A 25733-nucleotide genomic window follows, 5' to 3' on the forward strand; every position below is an offset into this window, starting at 1 on the left:
GACAAGTTTCTGTGGCAAAACATTATTGTATTACATATTCATTTGTGACACCATTCCTACATAAAACATAGAAACAATAACACAACAACAACAACAACAAAAAATCTAATATATTTTATGTGGCAGAGGAACAAATGGGTTTTAATGATAATGTCAGGTATTTCAAATCTTGCACCTTGGATACTGAGAGGTGTAAAAAATGGGGGTTAAAAGTGTCTCTCTGCTCCCACAGCACAACTCCTTGCTCTTTGTGATATTTAATTCTAGTGAGTTTTGATTAAAAGTCTGGGCTAGTTTGTAGACTGCCACTTAATGGGTCAGCGCAGTACTGTCCGTCATGTGAGCCACCAGGGTCATGTCATCTGCGAATTTAAGGAGAGTCATTCCTTCACTGTCCCAAGAGATGTTGTTTGTGTACACAAAGAACAGAATCAGGGATAAAACACAACCTTGAGGGAGACCTGTGTTTAAAATCAGCTTGCTGGTTGTAAAACCATTTAAAAACACATGTTGTGGCCTGTCATATAAAAAACAAGTCACGTTGTTTGTGTGACAAAACATTATTGTATTACATGTTCATTTGTGACACCATTACTACATAATGCGTAGAAACAATAACACAACAACAGAAAAACTTATAGGCTTTTGTGTGGCAGAGGAACAAATGTATTTCTATGATAATATAATTGAGCTCTGGTAAACTCTAGTGGAGAACAGAGGTAAGTGCACAGGTACACCCTGTACTCACCTCTGTATGTGTACAAAAGAAACCAGTGATGGATTTTATTTAACTAAACATCTGTCAGGAGAAATGTCATTATCATGTAAACTTAAGGACTATAGCTTAAAGGGTGTTCCCACAAATGTGTTGTTGATGTAATGAGTCTTTCTCAGGAGCCTCAGGCATTTCCTGCTTCTACCTCACCCTGTTTATTTACTCTCACTTTATTTGCATGTCATATCAACCACTTTCTTAGAATAATGTTCTTGTTAAGAAGTTTGTCTTTGTTCATGTTGTTTAAGAGCAGGGTTCAGCAGTGCCGCGTGTCAAACAGGTATTTAATACCTGAGAAAAGTATAGCTGACAGTTTTGATCCCAGCTATGATCCCTGCATGCTCTTTCTTCCTCCAACAGGAAAAGTGTTTTGTAAACAACAGGCATGTCCTCTGGGCACAGGGAGGGGCGTGACCACGGCAACACCTTAACCACTACCTCAAATTACATTCCTACCTTCTGTCTACACCTGAGTAGCAGCCGCACAACATACCTGATGAGCCACCTGTGGAGTCACACAGTCTAGTCTTCTCAACATTAAGAACAAACAAGATGGAGAAAGAACCGCCACAGGATGATGAGCAGCTCAACGACATCCCCGACAGTCTGGACTGGCTTCTGAGCACAGACACCGCAGAGATCACTCCTATGGATACCAACATTCTAATGAATAGGTAACCGGTTTTACTTGGGAGGAGCTAGAGTTTGATTTCATTTTCACAGCTTATGCATATGCACTTGAATTATTCACTGATGCAGATACAGGAGTCATCAGCCCAGACACAGCTGTGGTTCTTATCCTGTGGAGTTTAAATTGCATGTCAGCCGTTTGAGACTAAGCATCAGGTTACACTGTGGTAGATTTCCGGTAAACAAGCATCCAGAGACAAAGGATCCTGCTCTGATCATAAGCTGTGCAAGAACACATTACTCTTACTATAATCTTAAGGTGAATGATGCATTCAATGATTTATGTGTTTCTCTTTATTTCAAACCATATAGTGTCACCACGGACGGTGTTTGCTCATCAGCATTCACCAGGGAGGGGCTCTTTGAAGCAGCATCCCAGGGAGACACGACTCAGCTCGATGGTCTGCTCAACTACCTGTTGGTTAATAATAAACGACTTACAAGTCCAGAGTTTACAGGCAAGTAGGATGAAGCAGTTTATTTGCCTTGTTTCTGAAGGACAATGTCCCACTCTTACATGTGACGTGTTAGTTTTGAATCAGTGCAGTCATGTGTCCTCAAACATTCATGTGCATTGTTATGTATTCTGGAGGAGCCAGTTTGGAGTTGACCTGAGTAGAAAAGGCATCACTGAGGAGGAAAATGTTTTCTTAAGTATAAATAGTAAAACCAGAGGAAGCTGGCTGTGAATTGTGCTATTGGGATATAACACTCTCATCAATAATAATACAATGTGGTGAGACTGGATGTAAAAGTAGTGAACTTTCACTGATGTCAACACCTATGTAATTGTGTGCACAACTTTCAGATGATGTCACTGGGAAAACAGTGCTCCTCAAAGCTTTGCTGAATCTGAAAGATGGAAGAAACGACACCATAGACGTCTTCCTCGACATCGCAGAGAAAACTGGAGATTTAAAAAACTTAATCAATGCGTCTTACAAAGATGTTTGCTACAAAGGTAGGTGACAGTATGCTCACATAGGTATTTGGACAAAATGCTAAATATTTCACACCATGACTGATGGAGTCAAGGCTGAAGCAAACCAGCTTAATAGCACTAGTGAAGCCAGACGGCTTAATACAGTGGCTGAAAACAATGACATTTGTTAGAAATGAATAGACCTGCACATTTAGTCATGTCAAGTCATTTTTATTTCTAGAGCACATTTAAAAACAACCAAGGTTGAACAAAGTGCTTTACAGAGAAGGACACAGTGACATAAAAGGTACAAAACATCACTATGCAGCTCCAAGTTTCCTGGATGCAGTCTGGACAAGTAATGTTATTTTAAAAGACAGACATACCACACATAATATATATGAAGCAATGCAGAGACTAAAATCTAAGGTTATTCTCTATGTGAGTGTGAGAGAGAGAGAAAGAAAGAGAAGCAGTACGTCATGTAGATTTACTGGCAGTGTCTATTCAGCAGCCTCAGGGGATGATATCCTTTCTCTGGAGCTTTACATGTACTGACTTGTATACAGTAACTGTGAACACATGAATGCTTTGTCAGAGTTCTGTGGAAGTGTCCTACACCACATGTCTCAGTTTAGGATCTGTACAAAATCCCGACATCACCACCTTTGTTTTGTTTTCTGTAACAACAAACCACACGTCACAGGTCAGACAGCGCTGCATGTCGCCATTGAAAGACGGAGCTTCGATCATGTGAAGCTGCTGGTCCAGAAAGGAGCTGATGTGCAAGCCAAAGCCAGTGGAACTTTCTTCCAGCATGGTGTGGGACTGGGCTTTTATTTTGGTGAGTAAATCTAACTCCACCCATCCCTCTCTTTCACCAAATGCATTAGGAAACATTGATGTCCTTTTCATGAGATGTTTCACAACTCTCTCCATTCTTCTACTCTGCTGTCTTCTCCTCCTTCTTCTTTGTGGGTTTTGTGTCAGGTTTATGTAGGCGGAGCCATTCTTCTTTGTTTGTGTAGTAACCGTCCACTTCAAACGCAAAACATATGTGCTCTGGCAGGTTTGTCTGGGGTGCAAGATGGCGACTTGAGTAGAGCACTGCCCTTGTCTGAAATAACTATACAAATCTTATTCTAAGGCTACGATAGATAATGTAATTATACACAAACATTGTAATCAGTTGCTTGTTAAATTTCCTCCTAATAAACCCTTCTAAATGTTACACACTGGACCTATAGTTGGCTGCAGCTCCCTGGTGGACAGTGATGTTACTGCAAGTGGGCTGCAGCGGATCAGAAAAATTAATAAAATGGAAATTATTTTAATTTTGTGTTTTATCATTAAGCTTCGGGGGCCATATTACAGAGACCGGAGATAGTGGCTAGAACTGTTTGAACCAGTTTGAATCCCACTTAGACACAGGACCTGTCTGAGTTTGCATGTGTTTCAGTTCTGTCCAAAACAGCAGAGGTTAACTGGACATCAGGGGTGTCCAAACCTTTTTTAATGAGGGCCAGATTTGATAATGTGAAGATTTCCAGGGGCTAATGTTTTTTTAACATTAAATGTTACATACAAATGCACTGTTTTATAACAATTTCATTTTCATTGTCACAATTATCATTTCCGAATGGCAATGTAACCAAATCTAAGCCACGCAGGAGTGACAAATGAAAAAAATCAGTCTTCCTTTCACATCTGGAGTAAAATAACATAATAACATAATAGATATTTTCTGTCCCGCGGGTCATGGATAATACATTATAAAAGTGGACACACAAGCCGGCCAGCAGGCCAGGCTATGGGCCAGCCTGCTCTAAATTAAAATGTAGGTGTGAGAGTGAATGATTGTTTGGCTGCTGTGCCCTGGTGACCTGTCCAGGGTTCACCATGCCCACTGTGATCCTCATGTGAAGGATAAAGTGGTAGAAGATTGTTTGGCTAATGAACATTTTCCGAATTTAAAATGAGCCATGACATTCTTAGCTTTTGGAATGACTGGCCTAGACTTTACAAACCTATGGTATTTTTATCATGTATGTAGTGATTAGGCAGTTTAAAAATAAAATTGATTTAATTTGTTGTTTTTTTTCAGTTGAGTTTGACCTCATAAATAAACTCAGCTTTGCTTGTTTCCTTCAGGAGAACTTCCACTGCCGCTGGCTGCCTGCACCAACCAGTCCAACATTGTCTCCTTCCTCATGGAAAACCCGTATAGAAGAGCAAATTTGACCGATAAGGACTCACAAGGGAACACTGTCTTGCACACGTTGGTGGTCATAGCAGACGACTCACCGGAAAACACAGAAATGTTTGTGACGATGTACGACGAGATCCTCATTCAGTACACCAAGCTTGAGAAAACAACAAAAGTCAATCTGGAAGAGATTGAAAATAATCAGGGCTTGACTCCTCTGAAGTTAGCAGCCAAACTGGGGAAGATTGCGGTAAGTTTGTTTCAGATGTTTCCTGTCTCTCCCTTGTGAGTTTTGGGTGTAGGAGGTGCACAGAAAATCTCTTCAATGTAACATTAAATTTGTAGATAAACACTACCTGAACTTGAAAATTTGTGTAAGATATGAGAAGTTAACACCACATCATCTCTGTGTGATCTTTCACTCAAAAGCTCTTCAGGCACATTTTGCGGCGAGAATTTGTGGATGAGGAGATGATGCCGCTGTGCAGGAAGATCACAGAATGGGTCTATGGACCCGTTCACTCCTCACTTTATGACACAGGCTCCATCGACACCAACGAAGACAACTCTGTGTTGGACATAATCGTCTTTGGGAGCCAAAGTCCGGTTAGAAAATGACTATTCAGACAGTATTATTGCTATCATTGTGCTGGTCTTTTCTAATGCTCTAATGTTTTCCTGTTTTTCCCTCAGAATCGACCAGAGATGCTCCAGATTGAGCCACTTTACAGTCTTCTCACGGACAAATGGGACAGGTTTGCTTCCAAGTTATTCTTGTTGAATTTCTTGGTCTATCTGGTTTACCTGATCATCTTCACTGTTGTGGCCTGCTACAGAAAAGACGGACAGGTGAGACTGAACAAAACCATCTTCAAAGAAATAGATAATATTATACTGTATATATATGAAGTTGTTATGTTAGAATAGAATAGAATAGAATAACCTTTAAGCAAATCCTACAACAGGAACCTGTACAATATTACTTGGTAAATGTTTAATTATACTTTGAATATGCACACAAACTGTTGAGAAAAGACATATTTCCGCTGCATGTGTTCTTATTAAAATCTCAGTCTGACGGGTGGCGTCACTGAGTCTGATTGCTCTGTGGATTATGGAGAAAAGTTTGGAGGGGAAACCTTTCATAAATCAGTGTTCCTTGGTCTCATGATCCAAAAAACATGTGACCACGAGCCTTGGACACTACACTCACTCTTCATGTACAGTAGCCGGGTGCAGTGAATATGTGGACTCTCCTCGCGTGTCTTAGCTTTATACGCTAAGTCTGTGATTGAATGAAAACTGTAAAGCATACATTGTTAAAACAACAATACGCATTTCTTTGTGAATGAGTCATATCACACACACCCCTACTACAAACTCAGAACCAGACAAGCAACGTTTCTAGCTAAACACAAATCAATCACCTTTTCACCTGCAGCCACCGTTTCCCATTGAAAACGTCAAGGTTGACTCCCTCCGCCTCATCGGAGAGATCATCACTGTCTTAGGAGCAGTGTGGTTTCTCTACAAATCGGTGAGAAAGTAGAATCTGGTCTTGTACTTCACACAAAATAGGCCAACATTCATTTAAATGTACTAACATGTTCCCATATGTTTGACATCTGCTTCCACAGATAGCTAGTTTCATAAGGAACCCACCAAGCTTCACGTCTCTGTACACTGATGGAGTCTGTGACATTCTTTTGTAAGTATCACCATGTCAAACGAGGTTTACTTGTTTCATGTCATTGTGTTTTCACCGCTCCTCGTTGTGTTTGCAGTTTCCTGCAGGCAACACTTCTCCTGATTTGCACAATCTTATACGTCACTGGACGGAGAGAATATGTTGGACTCCTCGTGTTGTCTCTGGCCCTTGCCTGGATCAACGTCCTTCACTATTCGAGAGGCTCTAAACATATGGGGATATACGCTGTCATGATGCAAAGAGTAAGAATTGGTTTATAAGCACCGTTGCCTCACAGCAAGAAGGTTCCTGGTTCACGTCCTGGTCTTGGTTTGCATGTTCTTCCTGTGTGTGCGTAGCTTTTCTCACATTCAGACGTTACTCTAAATTGACCGTATATTTGATTGTGCTTCTTCTAGCTTCTTCAAGCAAGACAGGGTTGGTAGGTTATTCCACCAGCGTGGAACAACACATGAAAAGAGTCTGGATTGTCTTGTGTGCTGTGTTGGAACTGTCAGACGACAATCCTTTGAACAGAGTAGTCGAGGCTAGCATCGGTGATTTGAATTTGATGCTAGCAGCTAAGGGTAGCAGCATCTGTAGTGGTTTCACAGCACAGGTCGGGAGGCCTGTTAGCAGGGCAGGAGATGACCTGTACTACATTACATGTCATGTCATGTCATTTAGCAGACACTTTTGTCCAAAGCGACTTACAATGGAATTGAGTACAATCAGCCAGGGTTGGAGTTGAACTTGCGACCATTGCGACCATGATGTGTTTCACACACTGGCTACCACTGAGCCACTCCACCCCTCTACTAGGAGCTGGGTAGCCTGTTGAGTTAGGTAGGATCTGATTTTTCTTATACTGAATAATGCAAAGCAACATGACTGGGTGACAGATGCAATATGATCTTTAAAGGTCAACTGGTCATCAGTCATAGCACCCAAGTTTCTTGCTATGTTAGAATGAGCCAGAGATAGAGAGTCGATATTAATGCAGATGATGATGAAATGATTATGATGCATTGTTGGCTTGGCTGGGAAGACCAGCAGTTCAGGTTTGGAGTTGTTTAGCTGGAGGTGATGGGCTTTCATCCATGCTGATATGTCAGAGAGACAATCTGAGATTTGTGCTGAGACAGTGTGGTCGTCAGGTGGGAGTGACAGATACAGCTGGGTATTATCAGCATAGCAGGCATATAACAAGCCATGTGAGCAGATGATCTGAACCAGCAACGTGGCGTACATGGCAAAGAGTAGAGGCCCCAGTACTGAGCCTTGGGGCATCCCTGTGGCAAGGCTGTGTGATGCAGATGTGTGACCTAGCCAGGACACATTGAACGATCGCTCAGTTATTACACTTACATAGAAAGTTTAAAATCAACATACCTAACCTTTAAAATACATTTTCTTTTTAGATGATCCTGAGTGACTTGTTGACCTTTTTATGTGTCTATTCGGTCTTGCTTGTTGGATTCTCAGCAGGTACAACTCTCATGGCTTCCAAATGTAAAAGGTTAATTACATGCAGAATAAAGACTTCATTTTAGTTTTATCATCTCCTCATCCACAGCTCTGGTTTCTCTGATGGACGACTCTGCTGCAGCTCAAGATCAAACACCAAACAACGACTCACTGCCACAGGGAAGGAGCTTTGATGTCGAGCCATTCGTATGCGAGAAGCCGACTTACGATGACCTCCGTTTCACAATACTGGAGCTCTTCAAGTTCACGATTGGAATGGGAAATCTGGAGTTCACTGACCATGTGCAGTATAAGGAGGTTTTCTACATCCTGCTCATCACGTACATCGTTCTCACTTACATCCTGCTCCTCAACATGCTCATCGCCCTGATGGGCAACACAGTCGAAAGACTCTCCAAAGAAAATATAAACATCTGGAACCTGCAGGTGGGAAACTGTCAGTCAGTGCATTCAAGAAAGTCTAACATTATTTTAATGATACTTCTTAACCCTTAGAGCACACAGCATTGAGGCTGATATCTGATATCCTTTTTTTCAGCACAACTTAAGGCCAAGCTGATGAAAAAGATTATTTTTTCATTTTCACCAACTCTATAAACACAACTGAGCAAAAAGTAGTCAAAAGTATTTAAATCAGAGTGTATTTGTGACATTTGGAAAACACTTGGCTCATTTTTATAAACAAAAATAAAAACGGTCACTTTTGTGAAAGTATCACTACTCCCATTAAAAAAGCCTAATAAATGCTAACACACGGCAGGATGTCCATATAAGGAATGTTATTCTGTGTGTCTGTGAGCACTGAAGAACCAACACAGTGTGTTTACTTTCCATTTGCAAACAAAGAACACATCTCCAGATAATTTGCAAACAACACAAAACTTAGGCAAACAGAAAAAGTTTGAGACACTTAAATGATAACTTGTTTTATTCATTTTTTTCATATATCCTCAGAGAGCTTCTACAATTTTGGACATAGAAAGAGGACTGCCGAAGTTTCTGAGGAACAGGCTGTTTTCCAGTGAGTCCAAGACGCTGTGTCTGAAAAGTGAAAAGGACGAGAGTCGCACATTTTTCAGGTAAACCATAATGAACCATGAATGCAGCTAAGTACATGTGCTTACAGTAAGTACTGTCATTACATTTGCAGTTCTGGAATATACGTCAATATGTCCTTATATAATTCAAATGTCTTTTAAAACAACTCCCACTCGCCACTGTGTGTTTTTGTGTTTATGTTGCTCAAAGTCTTCTTTAATTTCAGGGTGCAGGAGATTAACTGGAAAAAATGGAGGTCAGAGCTGACTGTGATCCAAGCGGAAGACCCAGGGAATCACATGATGCGGCTGCCGCCTCGCTCCCGCTCTTCAGGTAGGGTAAAGCACACACACACACACACACGCACACACGCACACACGCACACACTCACTCACTTGTACTGCAAACATGTCACTAATATGAGTTTAATGTCATTTGTCAGGGAAACTGTGGGAGAGGAATCCAATCTTGGAGAGGATTCGTGCCAGATATCGCCAACCACATATTTCCGGCTTTCCTTGATTTTACATATCAAATAATAATAGTACTTTAGTAATAATAATAATTAGCATTCAGATTCAGGTTTCCTGTGGACCACTTGTTTTTGGTTGATTTCTATTTCTACTATTTATCTTAGCAACAGGAAAACTTTAACTGTGAATGAGTGATACTGTGAACTGTCAACACAGTCTGATGATGCTGACAGCAGAAGAGCACTCACACATATGTGTGTGGGACAAATTTTATCCAAATCACAATGGAAAGGTCACCTGAGGTCACTGTTCCACTGACGCAGCATGCAACGTTTTCTTACCACCATGCGGTGGAGAAACAGAGCAGGTGGTGGTCAGCTGCCGACAGACACTTACATTGGTGTGAGATGACTTTCCTTTTATAGAGATTCAGTTTTTTTTTAAATTGAAACTTTTGAATAAAGAAACATCAAACCCTGCTGCTGTTTTTCAGTCCAGTGACTGTGTCAGGCAGAGTCTGTGCTCCGGTCATGGAGGAAGTACTAAACAAATATTTTTAATGAACTGATTCTTATGATTCAGTTACATCATCCAGGCAGAAAAAGGAACACGTTGTCACGCTGTGTCCGTGGCAAAACATTTGGATATTTGACAAAATTGATCACTGATTATTTGATTGTATTTAAACTGTTGATACCATTCTTACATTAAGTGTAGAAACTCAACAGAAACACTGATTAGGTTTTGTCATCATAATAATAATAATGATAGAGCTCTGATGGACTCTAGTGGAGAACACAGGTAGTGCAGGCACACACACATTTTGTCACATTTAAAAATCACATTACAAGTCAAATTAAAACCGTTTCTCTAAACTAAATAAAAATAGTTATGAAAAATACATATTCGGAAGGTCACCTTTTGGGGGGGGGGGGGGGGGGGCTGGGTCAGCTGACCTACGACCTTCTGTTCTGATGTCGTCATTACGTCAAAATAAGTGAAAACAAAACGGCGCCAGGCACAAACATGTGTTTCAGTGATAAAGTAACAAACTACAAGGAGAAAGCACATTACTATACGCAGCGCTTTTAAAGGTAAGATATGCGTTTGGCTGTTTCTAATGTGTTCGTAACGCGACATGTAGTGTGTGTGTGTGTGTGTGTGTGTGTGTTTGTGTGCATGTTTTACAATTAGTATTTTTGCGAATTGATTATCGAAGCATTTACATATATTATTGATTTCTCCAATGCGTGAAGTGGGACAAACACCAGTGCCAGCAAAAGATACCAGAAGATGTTTTCTGACATTCACAACCAGAAATAACACAATCATGAAAACGTAGGGCTATAGGTTAAAGGGTGTTTATGACCCAACAATTATTTATTTATTTATTTATTCATTCATTCATTTATTTATTTATTTATTTATTTATTCATTCATTCATTCATTCATTTATTATGCCTTCGCACTGTATTTGCCTGTCATATAGACCTTTTTTTTTTTTTTTTTTTTTTTTTTAATATAAGTAATGTTCTTGTTAAGAAGTATGTCATTGAATTACATTCCTACCTTCTATCTACACCTGATCAGCTGCAGGTCTGGAATCATATAATCTGCAATTGATACACTCTTAACAACATTAAACACAAATAAGATGGAGAAAGAACCACCTCCAGAGGACAAGGAGCCCAACAACATCCCAGACCGGCTGGACTGGCTTCTGAACACAGACACTGCAGAGAGCACTCCTATGGATACCAACATTCTAATGATAAAGTAACTGGTTCAACTTGGGAGGAGCTGGTGTTTTCTAAGATTACTCTATAATGATGCATTCAATGATTTGTGTGTTTTTCTTTATTTCAAACCATGAAGTGTCACCACTGACAGTGTTTGCACATCAGCATTCACCAGGGAGCGACTCTTTGAAGCAGCATCCCAGGGAGACACTACTCAGCTCGATGGTCTGCTCAACTACCTGTTGGTTAATAATAAACGACTTACAAGCTCAGAATTCACAGGCAAGTAGGACCAAGCAGTTTATTTGACAACGTCCCACTCTTGTTTGTGACATGCTTTTCTTTAGTGTAAGTACTAAAACCAGAGGAAGCGGGATGTGAATTGTGTTTTGGGATATAACACTCTCTCATTCCCATTTAATAGTGGTGAGAATGAAAGTGGGAACTTATTCTAGGATATGAACTTATTCTAGCATGTGAACTTATTCTAGCATGTGAACTTATTCTAGCATGTGAATTTATTCTAGCATGTGAATTTATTCCAGCATGTGAATTTATTCTAGCATGTGAATTTATTCCAGCATGTGAACTTATTTTAGAATGTCAACTTATTCTAGCATGTGAATTTATTCTAGCATGTGCACTTATTTTAGTATGTCAACTTATTCTAGCATGTGAACGTATTCTAGCATGTGAATTTATTCTAATATGTGAACTTATTCTAGCATGTGAACGTATTCTAGCATGTGAATTTATTCTAGTATGTGAACTTATTCTAGCATGTGAACTTATTCTAGCATGTGAATTTATTTTTGTATGTCAACTTATTCTAGCATGTGAACGTATTCTAGCATGTCAATTTATTCTAGTATGTGAACTTATTCTAGTATGTGAACTTATTCTAGCATGTGAACTTATTCTAGCATGTGAATTTATTCTAGTATGTGAATTTATTCTAGAATGTGAACGTATTCTAGCACGTGAACGTATTCTAGTATGTGAACGTATTCTAGCATGTGAATTTATTCTAGTATGTGAACTTATTCTAGCATGTGAACTTATTCTAGCATGTGAATTTATTTTTGTATGTCAACTTATTCTAGCATGTGAACGTATTCTAGCATGTCAATTTATTCTAGTATGTGAACTTATTCTAGTATGTGAACTTATTCTAGCATGTGAACTTATTCTAGCATGTGAATTTATTCTAGTATGTGCATTTATTCTAGAATGTGAACGTATTCTAGCATGTGAACGTATTCTAGTATGTGAATTTATTCTAGAATGTGAACGTATTCTAGCATGTGAATGTATTCTAGTATGTCAACTTATTCTAGTATGTCAACTTATTCTAGCATGTGAACGTATTCTAGCATGTGAACTTATTCTAGTATGTCAACTTATTCTAGTATGTGAACCTATTCTAGCATGTGAACTTATTCTAGTATGTCAACTTATTCTAGCATGTCAACTTATTCTAGTATGTCAATTTATTCTAGTATGTGAACGTATTCTAGCATGTCAACTTATTCTAGTATGTGAATTTATTCTAGTATGTGAACTTATTCTAGTATGTGAACGTATTCTAGCATGTCAACTTATTCTAGTATGTGAACGTATTCTAGCATGTCAACTTATTCTAGTATGTGAACGTATTCTAGCATGTCAATTTATTCTAGTATGTCAACTTATTCTAGTATGTGAACGTATTCTAGCATGTCAACTTATTCTAGCATGTGAACGTATTCTAGTATGTGAACGTATTCTAGCATGTCAACTTATTCTAGTATGTGAACGTATTCTAGCATGTCAACTTATTCTAGCATGTGAACGTATTCTAGCATGTCAACTTATTCTAGTATGTGAACGTATTCTAGCATGTCAACTTATTCTAGTATGTCAACTTATTCTAGTATGTGAACGTATTCTAGCATGTCAACTTATTCTAGCATGTGAACGTATTCTAGCATGTCAATTTATTCTAGCATGTCAACTTATTCTAGCATGTCAACTTATTCTAGTATGTGAACTTATTCTAGCATGTGAACGTATTCTAGCATGTGAACTTATTCTAGTATGTCAACTTATTCTAGTATGTCAACGTATTCTAGCATGTCAACGTATTCTAGCATGTGAACTTATTCTAGCATGTGAACTTATTCTAGTCTGTGAACTTATTCTAGCATGTCAACGTATTCTAGCATGTGAATTGATTCTAGCATGTCAACGTATTCTAGCATGTGAATTGATTCTAGCATGTAAACTTATTCTAGCATGTGAACTTATTCTACTGTGTGAACGTTCACACCTATGTAATCATGTGCACAACTTTCAGATGATGTCACTGGGAAAACAGTGCTCCTCAAAGCTTTGCTGAATCTGAAAGATGGAAGAAACGACACCATAGACGTCTTCCTCGACATCGCAGAGAAAACAGGAGATTTAAAAAACTTAATCAATGCGTCTTACAAAGATGTTTGCTACAAAGGTAGGTGACATAGTATAGATTTGTTTGCAGGTGGTATTTGGACAGATGCACCTTTTTTATATCTAGATAAAATGAAATGTCATATATCAAATCTTTACATCTAGGGCTGAACAATTAATCAAAATGTTATCCAAATCACAATACTGCAATTTTCAAGTCACAGGAGGTGCATTATTTCTTAAAGCCCATATGTGTGTCAAATGACCATTTTAGATTAAATATTGTCCTGACCTATACACATGTTATTCTACAGACTGAAGAAAACGTCATTGTTTCTCACAGATCTGCACAAATATCACACATTATTCATTTTAAATATGTGAAAATATAAATAAATGAAAATGAGAAAAATGACATTCCCTCTGGTATCACAAATCATGTCACAATCGCAATTTCAGTCAAAATAATAGCAATTACATATTTATTCACAATAGTTTTGCCCTGTTTAAAGTGATATTTTGGTTTTTAGTGTTTTTTAGTTGTTGTATGAGGCGAGACTCATTCTCCCACACCAAAGTCCACAGAGAAAATCTGCGTTTTTAGCTCTCAGGAATCAGACAACAAAATGCTGACATCAACAACTGTTTGTTTTCTGTAACAACAACCACACCTCACAGGTCAGACAGCGCTGCATGTGGCCATTGAAAGACGGAGCTTCGATCATGTGAAGCTGCTGGTGCAGAAAGGAGCTGATGTGCAAGCCAAAGCCAGTGGAACTTTCTTCCAGCGTGATGCAGGACTGGGATTTTATTTTGGTGAGTAAAGCTCAATCTGAAATATAACCAGAAGCATTTTGGGGTATTCTTTATTGCTTATTTATTGTTTTGTATCCCTTATTGTATCCCTCCCATTCATCAAATGCATTAGAAAAAAATGGTGGCCTTTTTAATGGGATGTTTCACAGCTGTCTCCATTCTTCTACTCTCTGCTGTCTCCTCCTCCTTCTCTGTTGGTTAGAAGTTATCTTGCTCCAACACACCAGATTGAGCTGACCATTTGAATCAGGTGTGCTGGAGCAGGGAAACAGGGAATCTCAAACATGCAGGGCAGTGGGGGCCCAGGACCAGGATTGAGTTTGAGAGACACTGCTTTAAATTGTCTGTATATCAAATAAATAATAGCTAATTTAAGGTTTTGTATTTAAAATGGGGCGTGACATTCTTAAGTTTGGGAATGGCTGACCTAGACTTTACAATACCATCCTGTGTTTTTTTTAGATCATGTATGTTGTGATTTGGCAGTTTAAAACTAAACGTTATTTATTCGGTTTTCTATTTCAATTGAAAATGACCTCATAAATAAACTCAGCTTTGCTTGTTTCCTTCAGGAGAACTTCCACTGCCGCTGGCTGCCTGCACCAACCAGTCCAACATTGTCTCTTTCCTCATGGAAAACCAGTATAGAAGAGCAGATTTGACCGACAAGGACTCATATGGAAACACTGTCTTGCACACATTGGTCGTAGAAAACTTACCAGAAAACACAGAAATGTTTGTGAAGATGTACGACGAGATCCTCATTCAGTACATCAAGCTTAACAAACCAAGACAAGTCAATCTGGAAGAGATTGAAAATAATCAGGGCTTGACTCCTCTGAAGTTAGCAGCCAAGATGGGGAAGATTGGGGTAAGTTTGTTTGAGACTGTCCTCCAACGAAATGTAGGAATTATGACCCATAGGTACATTTTTTAAATAGGAGCCCCCTAGCAGTAGTATAAATCAGAGCAATCTTCCATGATCTTCCATAGGCCCTCCTGATTCTCTGTGTAAAACCATGGTAGATACCATGACTTGCACAGAGAACTTTGATTTCAGTGAGGGAGATTTGTGCAACATCGACCTCACGCTCTCGACCAGCTCCAGCTGTACCCAGTGGCAAGACATAGTCAAGATGGCTGGAGGTGGTCCTTGTTGCAGTAGATGATGGATTTTAATTTTCCACCAAACATGCCCCAACTTAGACAAGCTGAGTTTTCTGGGTTAGCCGACCGCTGGCTGGGGTTTCGACGTTGGCAGCTGCTGACTGTACCGACTCACCAGGGTTGTTGAGCCTGGTGCGCGTCTATGGTAGCAGCAAGAGGCCCGACTCAGATGGAACAAGCCAAAGACACAACAGTAATATTAACAGAAAGTTATTATAAACATATCTCTAGTGGCGAGATGAAGTGGTGACCATATTATTAAGATAGCATACATCTAAGCAGGTTTGTTTATTTATCCATTTATTTATGCGGCTATAAATCTGTCTCTTTAATGTAACATGTAGACCAAACTACCTGAACTTGAAAATATGTGTGTAAGGTATGTGATGTTGCATGTAACACTGACCAATCATCTCTGTGTGATCTTTCACTGAAAAGCTCTTCAGGCACATTTTGCAACGAGAATTTGTGGATGAGGAGATGATGCCGCTGTGCAGGAAGATCACAGAATGGGTCTATGGACCCGTTCACTCCTCACTTTATGACACAAGCTCCATCGACACCAACGAAGACAACTCTGTGTTGGACATAATTGTCTTTGGGAGCGAAAGTCCGGTTAGAAGATTTCCGTTTTGACAGAATTATTGCTATCATTGTGATGGAATATGTTTATATGTGTGTTTTTCATGTAAAAATTAACCTTTCCTCAGAATCGACCAGAGATGCTCCAGATCGAGCCTCTTTACAGTCTTCTCAAGGATAAATGGGACCGGTTTGCTTCCAAGTTATTCTGGATGAATTTCGTGGTGTATCTGATATACCTGGTCATCTTCACCACTGTGACCTACTACAGAAGGGAAGGGGAGGTGAGACTGAACAAAACCATCTTTGAAAACCTTAAATGTTATAATATAATAACCTTTCAGCGTTGTGTTCGTATTAAAATCTCAACACACGTTAAACAGACACAGGTGGTGACACTGAGTCTGATTGCCCTGGTCTCATGACCCAAAAAATGTGAATGCAGTGAATATGTGAAGTCTATGATTGAATGAAAACGTCTCTAACTAAACACAAATCAATCACCTTTTCACCCGCAGCCACCGTTTCCCATTGAAAACGTCAAGGTTGACTCCCTCCGCCTCATCGCCGAGATCATCACTGTCTTAGGAGCAGTGTGGTTTCTCTACAAATCGGTGAGAAACTCCATACTCACTCTTGTACTTAACACAAAATAGGCCAACATTCATTTAAATGTACTAACATGTTCCCATATGTTTGACATCTGCTTCTACAGATAACTATTTTCAGAAGGAACCCACCAAGCTTCACGTCTCTGTACACTGATGGAGTCTTTGACATTCTGTTGTAAGTATCACCATGTCAAACGAGGTTTACTTGTTTCATGTCATTGTGTTTTCACCGCTCCTCGTTGTGTTCGCAGTTTCCTGCAGGCAACACTTATTCTGATTTGCACAATCTTATACGTCACTGGACGGAGAGAATATGTTGGACTCCTCGTGTTGTCTCTGGCCCTTGCCTGGATCAACGTCCTTCACTATTCGAGAGGCTCTAAACATATGGGGATATACGCTGTCATGATGCAAAGAGTAAGAATTGGTTTATAAGAAGTATCAAAGTAGGTTAAAGATTTAATTGTACAACATTCACTGCCAACCAAAACAAATGTGAAATGCTTCTCTATGGAAATGGGCTACTTTTGAAGTGCTGCTGTAAACAGATATTGGACACTTTAAATTGACCGTGGCCCTCTGATGGACTGTTAACCTATTCAGGTGGAGGATAAAGGGATGGATATTAAATATATAAATATCTAGTCGCTGAAAGTGTTGTAGTGGAGTGCACTCCATGTTTACACTTAGTTACTTTTATACTGTATATTTTCTATTACTTTCACTTCAGTCCCTCCTTCAAACTCTGCAGCAACTTAAAGAATTTAGATCTGTGCGTTATAATATTACTCTGAAAACGTTATAACAAAAATAAAGTATTACATAATTAGATCAGTAGCAGTTCTAGCTCGTATGGAGCTTGCGGAAAAGAGGTGTCGTGTTTATGTCACAGAGGACTCACATATATTATGTTTTTAGATGTTGCTGGGTGACCTGTTGACCTTTTTATGTGTCTATGTGGTCTTGCTTGTTGGATTTTCTGCAGGTAAAACTCTTCTGAACTACAGTTTCCAAATGTAAAAGGTTAATTACATTATAATGACATCATTACAAAGACTTATTTATATCATCTCCTCATCCACAGCTCTTGTTACTCTGATGGCTGACTCCATTTCAGCTCTTCAAGCCTATGAGGACAATGACAATGATGGAAGGAGCGTTGGCGTCCCGACATTTGGCAAGATGCCGACTTACGATGACCTCCGTTTCACAGTACTGGAGCTCTTCAAGTTCACGATTGGAATGGGAAATCTGGAGTTCACCGACTACGTGCAGTATAAGGAGGTTTTCTACATCCTGCTCATCTCGTACATCGTTCTCACTTACATCCTGCTTCTCAACATGCTCATCGCCCTGATGGGCAACACAGTCGATAGAATCTCCAGAGAAAATATAAACATCTGGGACCTGCAGGTGGGAAACTGTCAGTCAGTGCATTTCTTTTTAGGAAAGTCTACTGTTAATGTAATGAATAAGGATGTCTGTGAACGTTGAAGAACCAACGCACTGTGTTTACTTTCTTTGTAAACAAAGAACACATTTCCAGATAGTGTGCAAACAACACACAACGTAGGCAAACAGAAAGAACTTAATAATAGATCATTTGTTTTATTTATTTATTTTTGTCATACATCCTCAGAGAGCTTCTACAATTCTGGACATTGAGAGAGGACTGCCCAAGTTTCTGACGAGCAGGCTGTTTTCCAACAATTTCAGGACGGTGTGTGTGAAAAGTGCAAACAATGAGACTCGCACATTTTTCAGGTAAATCATAATACATTTATATTTAAAACATTGGTTCGCAGCTCTATAATATACGTCAATATGTCCTTATATTATTTCTTTTCAATTGTGTGTTTTTTGTGTGAAATTCAGTTTATGTGGCTCAAAGCCTTGGAAAATCCTGTGTTGTTCTGATTACATGGGATTTTCTTTCCTTAAATGTTCCCAGTATAATTCTTAATATTTATTTGCTGATTTCTTTCCAAGCATCAATGAAAACCTCCGTTTCGGACATTGACATCTGATCATTATTGCTCACTAACCTGTTTTTGATTTCCTTCTTATTTACATAAAGGTGAATAGTAGCTTATATTTTAGGACTTTATTTAGGTAAAGACATAATCATGTTGAGAGTTGCTAGTGCTTTACAGGAAACGTCTTCTTTAACTTCAGGGTGCAGGAGATGAACTGGAAAAACTGGAGGTCAGGGCTGACTGTGACCCATGAGGAACACCCAGGGAATAACATGATGCAGCCTCACTCCCGCTCTCCAGGTAGGATAAAACACACACACACACACACGTTAGTCTAGTTTTAGTTGACTTAAAGTCTCGTCAATTTAGTCTAGTTTTAGCCAAAAGAGAACAAATTATTTCTGAGATTATTTGTTATTATCATTTCAGTCAAATAGTGTTTCACATATCTGAAATATTAATAAAATGTCATAATTACCTGGAAAAAGAATACACTTGTTATAATTAGACATTCTGATTTTTTTTTTGTCAGTTTTTGTATTTAAAGTGTGACTGAATATCGAGTCTTTTCCTTCTCCCTAACACGTCAACGCTCTGGCAGCAATCTCTGAAGGATAAACAGCTGGTTATCTGTCTCCTCATTTTGTTGACGGATATAGAGAGATTTACATTTAAGCTTCGTCTTTTGCCGTCAACAATACTGCATTATAATATAGTCTTAGTCAGTGTTTTAGGACTATGTGCAGTCTGGTCTTAGAAAAACAGGTTGACCAACATATTTCGTCTTGTTTGATGAAATTAACACTGTCCTAACAAGTACACACACACACACACACACACTCACTTGTACTGCAAACATGTCACTTATACGGGATTTCATGTGATTTGTCAGGGAAACTGTGGGAGAGGATTCGTGTCAGACATCACCAACCACATCCTTCCAGCGTTCTCTGATTTTACACATGAAACAATAACAGTAATAATAATTCTTATTATTTTTATTATAATTTTTCTACCAGGAAAACGTAGCACTGATAAATCAGGGACATTGTGAACCAACACAGTGTGATAATGCTGACAACTGACCACTGAGAAGAGGAAAGCTCTCACACACACAGTTTACCAAACTCATATGGGGATTTGCATTTCAATTGTTTAAACAAAGTGTGGAACCTTAAGTGTCCTTTAAGCCTTTCATGATCAGAGACTGAATCTCAGAGATTCTTTTTGGGGTTGCCATATATGCTTGCTTAATTTATATCCAGCCTTATAATTAACGCTGTAGTTTTTTTAAATATAAAAGAAATGTCAAAGAAGTTTACTCAGTGCTGATTAAAGGCCCATTTATACTCCGTTTTCATCTATATGCATCCCAAACATTATCTCCATCACCTGTGGGACAAGCTAACATGAGGATGGATATGAACTTACTGACCCTTGTGTTTTTTTTTTTTTTTAATGAATTTAAATAACTAAACTAACTAAAATAAATAAATGTATTTAGGCGGAGATAGCAGGACATTTGATTGTTTATAAAGGTGTAGTCAGTGCATATGTATTTTATTTATAACTTGCTAATGTGATAAGTGAACCAGCTTGATTTTTAACTATCTCATTTCAACAAGTCCAGTGTATTTGGCACTGGTGTGTATGAACTAATGTCTCCATACAGTCTTGTAACAGAACATCATGTGCCTTGACTTTGCCTCCCTATCAGCAGATTCCCAGACTGTCTAAGCAACCAACTGCTGCCAACAGTGCTGTGGGGGGCAGGTGATAAAAAAACAAAAACCGTCACTCCTTTCTGCAGAACCACAGCACAGACCGCCTTCATGTGCTGTGCTGTCTGTTTCCTCTTGCAAGAAGAATAAAACTGTCAAAGACAGCTGCTGATCTTAAGTCCTTATTTCTATACTCACAAGCTCACAAGTTTTATTTTATTTTATTAATTGTATTCCTTTTCCACCAGCACAGTACTCACTCTTTAAACCTAGTAAGTGACTCCACCTAGTGGGCTGACGAAGATTTGAGGTCTATGTCAAGAGACTGCATTTTTTATTTAACCAGGAGAATCCCTTTTTTTCAAGGGAGTCCTGGCCAAGACATACAGCAGCAAATACAAAACACTCATCACAGTTAAAAACACAGGCAAAAGACAAGTGCATGCTATGGAGATGGCTTCAAGAACCCTCAGTTTGGATTTAAAAGTGCTTAATGAAATTCACTTTTCAGTCTTTCTGCAACCTATTCCATGCAAAAGGTGCAGACTTAAATGCCGTGATGTCCAGTCCTATACAGCAACTCATGGAGAGTGGTTAAGTACAGAAGCCAGAGTTAGTTATAAAACAACAACCTCACAATAGTTCAAAACACTTGGAATGTAGCCTAGGCTTGCAAGTGTGTGAGAATTAGTGACATCTAGTGGTGGAACTGCAGAATGCAACAAACAAATGACTCCTCTGTTCTCTTTCCCAAGTGTCAGGGAACCATAGTTCATTCACTCCTCTACTTTCTTTCCTGTTTCATCTTTCATCTTCATCAGTTTATACTTCAGGTTCATGTGTGTGAAGATGTTCGCCGTCATGTGCTTTGTAAGCTCCGGCCACAAAATGCAAAAACACAAGTCCAATCAGGCTTCTACAAAACAGCGCCATCTGTTAATCAAGCCCCATACCTGAAGTACATTTAAAAAGGTTTATTCTAAGGCTATGACAACCATGAAATGTCTTTGTTATTTTAATTTCTGACAATAAACCCACTGTAAACTTACAAATAAACTGACACACTGGGCATGTAACAAAGGTTAAGTGTTGCTGTGCCATATGGAATCCCAACCTTGTTTCTCCAAGCTCACACTAAATTTATCAATACACGCCTTATTCATGCCTTAGATTAACTCAATACAAATGGTTAATGCAAATCTATGTGACACCAGTAGATCTGAACAGATATAACAAAAACATCCCAGATATATGCACAGAATTTACAGGAACATTATACCATAGTATGTGGCAATGTAGGGAAGAAAAGAAGTTCTCGGAAGAGGTGAAAGTGGTCATTGAAAAACTGATCGCAAAACAAATTTTATTGGATCCCAATCTCTTCTTGTTGGTTTTATATACGCAAAAAAAAAACATAATTATAGTAAAAATGAAAAGACATTTATAGATCTCAGTTTGATTCATGCAAAAAAAGTGTATTGCACTATTATGGAAATCAATTCACAGACCAAATATCAACCAATGGATGACGCAAATGCTGCACACCCTACCATTGGAACAAATGACTTATATTAAAGTATAAACAGCAGACATTTAAGAACATAAGGACGCCCTTCATAAATTACCTCAAGGATCTAGATTTACCAGAAGATGAGGAGAATAATTGATTTTTTGGTTTCATGTTGTGGACACAAACACTGCAGTTATGAGCTTATTTAATTTACCATTTGTGAACAAGGAGGATATTGTTTATGTTCGTTGTGTGACTGTTATGCAGCTACTACATATTGTACTGAGTGATGTGGAGATATACAACTGTATTGTGTTTGTAACCAAATGTTAACTACATATTTTTGGAAAGTAAACGTAAGCAGATCAGAATCGACTTGCCACCCGAAATGCGGCGGGTGCAAATTATTTGCCTTATCGGTGTGTCTTCAAAATAAGATATCTTTTTTATATAATAAATATTCGTTATTGAACAGTATTTCAGGGGAGAGCGCGAACGCAGTCCCCCACTACCAGAAATTATGCAGTCGAGATTCCCACATTTGGGGAATTCGCAGGGGTCAGCACAACCGGAGTGCAATGGCCGAGCCTCGCCCTGGGTGAACCACCTTCTTGATCATGGTATCTCCCCTGCCAGGTAAGTATGAGTTGTACACATCACGGACAGGCGACTCTTTCACAGACAAACCACAATCACCGGTGGTGCAAACAGAGTATAAACTAACAAAACCATAGCTTATAGAGGTGCTATGACACTGCATGAATTCAAGACTGAATAAAGTGTTATACACAAAGGCTTAAATAAAAGACTATTTTATCAAAAGGAAAAGATCATTTAATTTCCCATCATGCACTGCAACATTTCCACGTCAGAGCCTGAGCTACAATCATCCATTGCGCCTATTTAACCTTCGAAAAACAAACATTCGAATTGTTAAACTATAAGTTCAAGTGATGAAAAGCTGAAGTAGATTCTGGCAAATGTGATTTGATCAATGACTGAAATGTAAGAGATGGAAAAGCAACAGGGTTTTGATCCCTCTCCAATAGGGAAGCACCTCCTGTTTCTTTGGTTGGTGCGAGAGAGTGACAATGTAAACACTGCCACGCTGTCTGGGGTTCGGACACTACTTTTTCTCCAAACTGCACGGCTCAGGTACTGCCAACACTACATAACAAAACCCCAACCTGAAGTTGTAATCATTGCTTACACTTGGACAAATGAGGGGTGTGCACCATTCCTGGAGGTGCTGCAATACCAGGTTGATGCGTGGAGTGGACGGTGCAAGCCCCTGTTCCATCTCCCAGTTCCAAAAATCAATTTAATATATGGTCCCCGGGTAGGGGACGTATCAGATATTAAACTGATAAGAACAGATACTACACTTGATCTTAGCCAAAAGGCCGAGAAGCGATGCCGGGCAACCAGCGTAGGAAACATACTGATTCTCTGCACAGTCCTTCTCCCGCAGGGGTCCAAAGGTTCAACCCACACCAAGGACAGAATGCGAAACGTGACTACGCTAAGACGAACGACGGCAGAAGAAAATATCAGAATCGCTGCAAATAAGACTATTTTAATACCCTTATTAGCATTTGAGTCCTTCAAAAAAGTCACATTTCCCATCATGCACTGCGACATCTCCACATCAACGCCTGACCTACACTCATCCATTACGCCTCGATTTAACCTTCGAAAAACAAACAGTCGAATTGTAAAACTTTGAGATCAAGTGATGAAAAGCTGAAGTAGACTCCGGCAAATGTCGTTTGATCAACGACTGAGATGTAAGAGAAGCAAAATGCAAAGGGCTTATTATCCCTCTCAAGGAAGGAAGCCCCTCCTGGTTCTTTGTTTGCTGCGAGAGGGTGACAATCTCAACACGGCCACCTACTGGTCTGGGGGTATGAACAACACTGTTTCTCCCAACTGCACAGCTCCGATGCTACCGACACTATCATGTTAGCTTTTCTGTAATACTATCAGACAGACAGACAGACAGACAGACGACTTTATTAATCCCTTTGGGAGGTTCCCTCGGGGAAATTAACAGCTCCAACATCCACACACAGCACTGTTAAAATTAGAGTCACACTTTACAGGAGACTGGAAAGATAAACACCCCAGGTACCAAACACCATAAAATATAGAATAAAATATAGAATAGAATAAAATAAGATAAAAATAAAAATATAAAAATGACCCATGCTATATATATATATATATACATATATACATATATACACACATACATACATATACATACACATATATATATACATATGCATACATACATATACACATATATATACATATATACACATACATACATACATATACACACACATATATATATATATATATATACGTATACACACATATACACACACATAGGTTCACACACACCTTCAGTTACCCCTTAATGCCCAGGGTTTTATTGCACATGTCTTTATGGTTTTATTGCACATGTTATTATGTTATTGTTGTGGTTATTGCACATTTCAGTGAGTTGTGATTATGGACAGTTGTTTGTTTAGTGCGTACTGTTTGTTTTGTTTGCCCTCCTCCCCCCCAGTGAGGAGTTGTACAGTCAATAATCAATAATCAATAATAGTCGGGATTGGTGAGACTTCATTTAAACTTTACTTGAGTCCCAAGACTTTAATCTATCCAGCTTTCACTCAGCGTTTTGATGTGTTTCTTGACCATTTTGAGAAGGGTGTAGCTGCAGACTTGCAGGCAACCGGTTAAGGCCGTTAGAATTAGGCCCCTCAGCGAATTCCTTTTTTCGTTTGTTTTTTGTTTCATTATTTCACTTATGTCAACGAACGGTGGACAATCACAGGGCAGGTACTCAGTGAGTGAAGTTTAAAACGAAGGGGCTTAATTTTGCGGGCCTAAACCTACTGCCTGTGGGCCTGCAGTTCCATACTGTCGACAATTTCATATACTGTATGTATATTCATTTTAGCTTTTCTCACACACAGCTTTTCCCCAACGAAGGCTTCCTGCAAGACCTGAGGCTGCCGTTTAAGGAACCACCACCAACTTCTCCAGTTAGGTCAGTGACAGAAATGTTTGCCAGGCGCAGTTTCAGGGCCCCAGTTTTAAGGGTTTATTTCGCTGGGGGGGTGCAACTCAAACCACAACCACGTTTCTCCACACAGCTCAAATTCGGGCAGATCACAAGCAAATTGTTCAACGGACGGGCGGCGAGAGTACTCAGTATTCCCAACTGATAACCTTGCTGCGTCCTACAGCGACAATGACACCCATGCATCCGAACCTATTGCAGACATTCTTTGTTGTACAACTTTTCAGGGGAGAGCGCGAACGCAGTCCCCCACTACCAGAAATTATGCAGTCGAGATTCCCACATTTGGGGAATTCGCAGGGGTCAGCACAACCGGAGTGCAATGGCCGAGCCTCGCCCTGGGTGAACCACCTTCTTGATCATGGTATCTCCCCTGCCAGGTAAGTATGAGTTGTACACATCACGGACAGGGGACTCTTTCACAGACAAACCACAATCACCGGTGGTGCAAACAGAGTATAAACTAACAAAACCATAGTATATAGAGGTGCTATGACACTGCATAAATTCAAGACTGAATAAAGTGTTATACACAAAGGCTTGAATAAAAGACTATTTTATCAAAAGGAAAATATTATTTAATTTCCCATAATGCACTGCAACATTTCCACGTCAAGAGCCTGAGCTACAATCATCCATTGCGCCTATTTAACCTTCGAAAAACAAACAGTCGAATTTTAAAAATACACGTTCAAGTGATGAAAAGCTGAAGTAGATTCTGGCAAATGTGATTTGATCAATGACTGAAATGTAAGAGAGGCAAAGGGAAAAGTTTTTTTTTTTTATCCCTCTCAAGAAAGGAAGCACCTCC

The 25733-nt window shown here is 39.3% G+C and overlaps 2 protein-coding genes and 3 non-coding genes across 5 annotated transcripts; 2 read left to right on the top strand and 3 right to left on the bottom strand.

Moving 5' to 3' along the window:
- Window positions 1-1222: 1222 nt before the first annotated feature.
- On the top strand, window positions 1223-9758 carry LOC131462976 (transient receptor potential cation channel subfamily V member 1-like). The gene is made up of 15 exons (XM_058634576.1): window positions 1223-1449; window positions 1778-1923; window positions 2274-2426; window positions 3094-3231; window positions 4539-4843; window positions 5023-5199; window positions 5287-5442; window positions 6035-6130; window positions 6231-6301; window positions 6378-6543; window positions 7702-7768; window positions 7857-8194; window positions 8723-8847; window positions 9033-9139; window positions 9249-9758. The coding sequence occupies exons 1-15, from the start codon at window positions 1328-1330 to the stop codon at window positions 9326-9328; spliced, it is 2247 nt and encodes a 748-aa protein (XP_058490559.1). The 5' UTR covers window positions 1223-1327; the 3' UTR covers window positions 9329-9758.
- Window positions 9759-10869: 1111 nt separating this feature from the next.
- LOC131462198 (transient receptor potential cation channel subfamily V member 1-like) lies at window positions 10870-20482 on the top strand. The gene is made up of 15 exons (XM_058633217.1): window positions 10870-11055; window positions 11155-11304; window positions 13364-13506; window positions 14124-14261; window positions 14834-15132; window positions 15867-16043; window positions 16139-16294; window positions 16529-16624; window positions 16726-16796; window positions 16873-17038; window positions 17540-17606; window positions 17706-18034; window positions 18261-18385; window positions 18797-18897; window positions 19490-20482. The coding sequence occupies exons 1-15, from the start codon at window positions 10934-10936 to the stop codon at window positions 19549-19551; spliced, it is 2202 nt and encodes a 733-aa protein (XP_058489200.1). The 5' UTR covers window positions 10870-10933; the 3' UTR covers window positions 19552-20482.
- A 1826-nt stretch (window positions 20483-22308) lies between these two features.
- On the bottom strand, window positions 22309-22472 carry LOC131463277 (U1 spliceosomal RNA). Its single transcript, XR_009240994.1, has one exon. It is a non-coding gene; the product is annotated as a U1 spliceosomal RNA (small nuclear RNA).
- A 580-nt stretch (window positions 22473-23052) lies between these two features.
- Window positions 23053-23243, bottom strand: LOC131463320 (U2 spliceosomal RNA). The gene has a single exon (XR_009241035.1). It is a non-coding gene; the product is annotated as a U2 spliceosomal RNA (small nuclear RNA).
- A 1903-nt stretch (window positions 23244-25146) lies between these two features.
- Window positions 25147-25310, bottom strand: LOC131463278 (U1 spliceosomal RNA). The gene has a single exon (XR_009240995.1). It is a non-coding gene; the product is annotated as a U1 spliceosomal RNA (small nuclear RNA).
- Between the last annotated feature and the right edge of the window lie 423 nt (window positions 25311-25733).

This window comes from Solea solea, chromosome 7, assembly GCF_958295425.1.
Source record: "Solea solea chromosome 7, fSolSol10.1, whole genome shotgun sequence".
NCBI classification, from domain to species: Eukaryota; Metazoa; Chordata; class Actinopteri; order Pleuronectiformes; family Soleidae; genus Solea; species Solea solea.

What these genes read in the sequence shown, in the direction of transcription:
- LOC131462976 (XM_058634576.1), top strand. Translation starts at nt 1,328, where the DNA reads ATGGAGAAAGAACCGCCACAGGATGATGAGCAGCTCAACGACATCCCC. An exon ending in GCTTGTTGGATTCTCAGCAG is followed by an intron (nt 7,769 to 7,856) that starts GTACAACTCTCA and finishes CCTCATCCACAG; the next exon opens with CTCTGGTTTCTCTGATGGAC. An exon ending in GCCTCGCTCCCGCTCTTCAG is followed by an intron (nt 9,140 to 9,248) that starts GTAGGGTAAAGC and finishes GTCATTTGTCAG; the next exon opens with GGAAACTGTGGGAGAGGAAT.
- LOC131462198 (XM_058633217.1), top strand. Translation starts at nt 10,934, where the DNA reads ATGGAGAAAGAACCACCTCCAGAGGACAAGGAGCCCAACAACATCCCA. An exon ending in ACCAACATTCTAATGATAAA is followed by an intron (nt 11,056 to 11,154) that starts GTAACTGGTTCA and finishes CAAACCATGAAG; the next exon opens with TGTCACCACTGACAGTGTTT. An exon ending in GCCTCACTCCCGCTCTCCAG is followed by an intron (nt 18,898 to 19,489) that starts GTAGGATAAAAC and finishes GTGATTTGTCAG; the next exon opens with GGAAACTGTGGGAGAGGATT.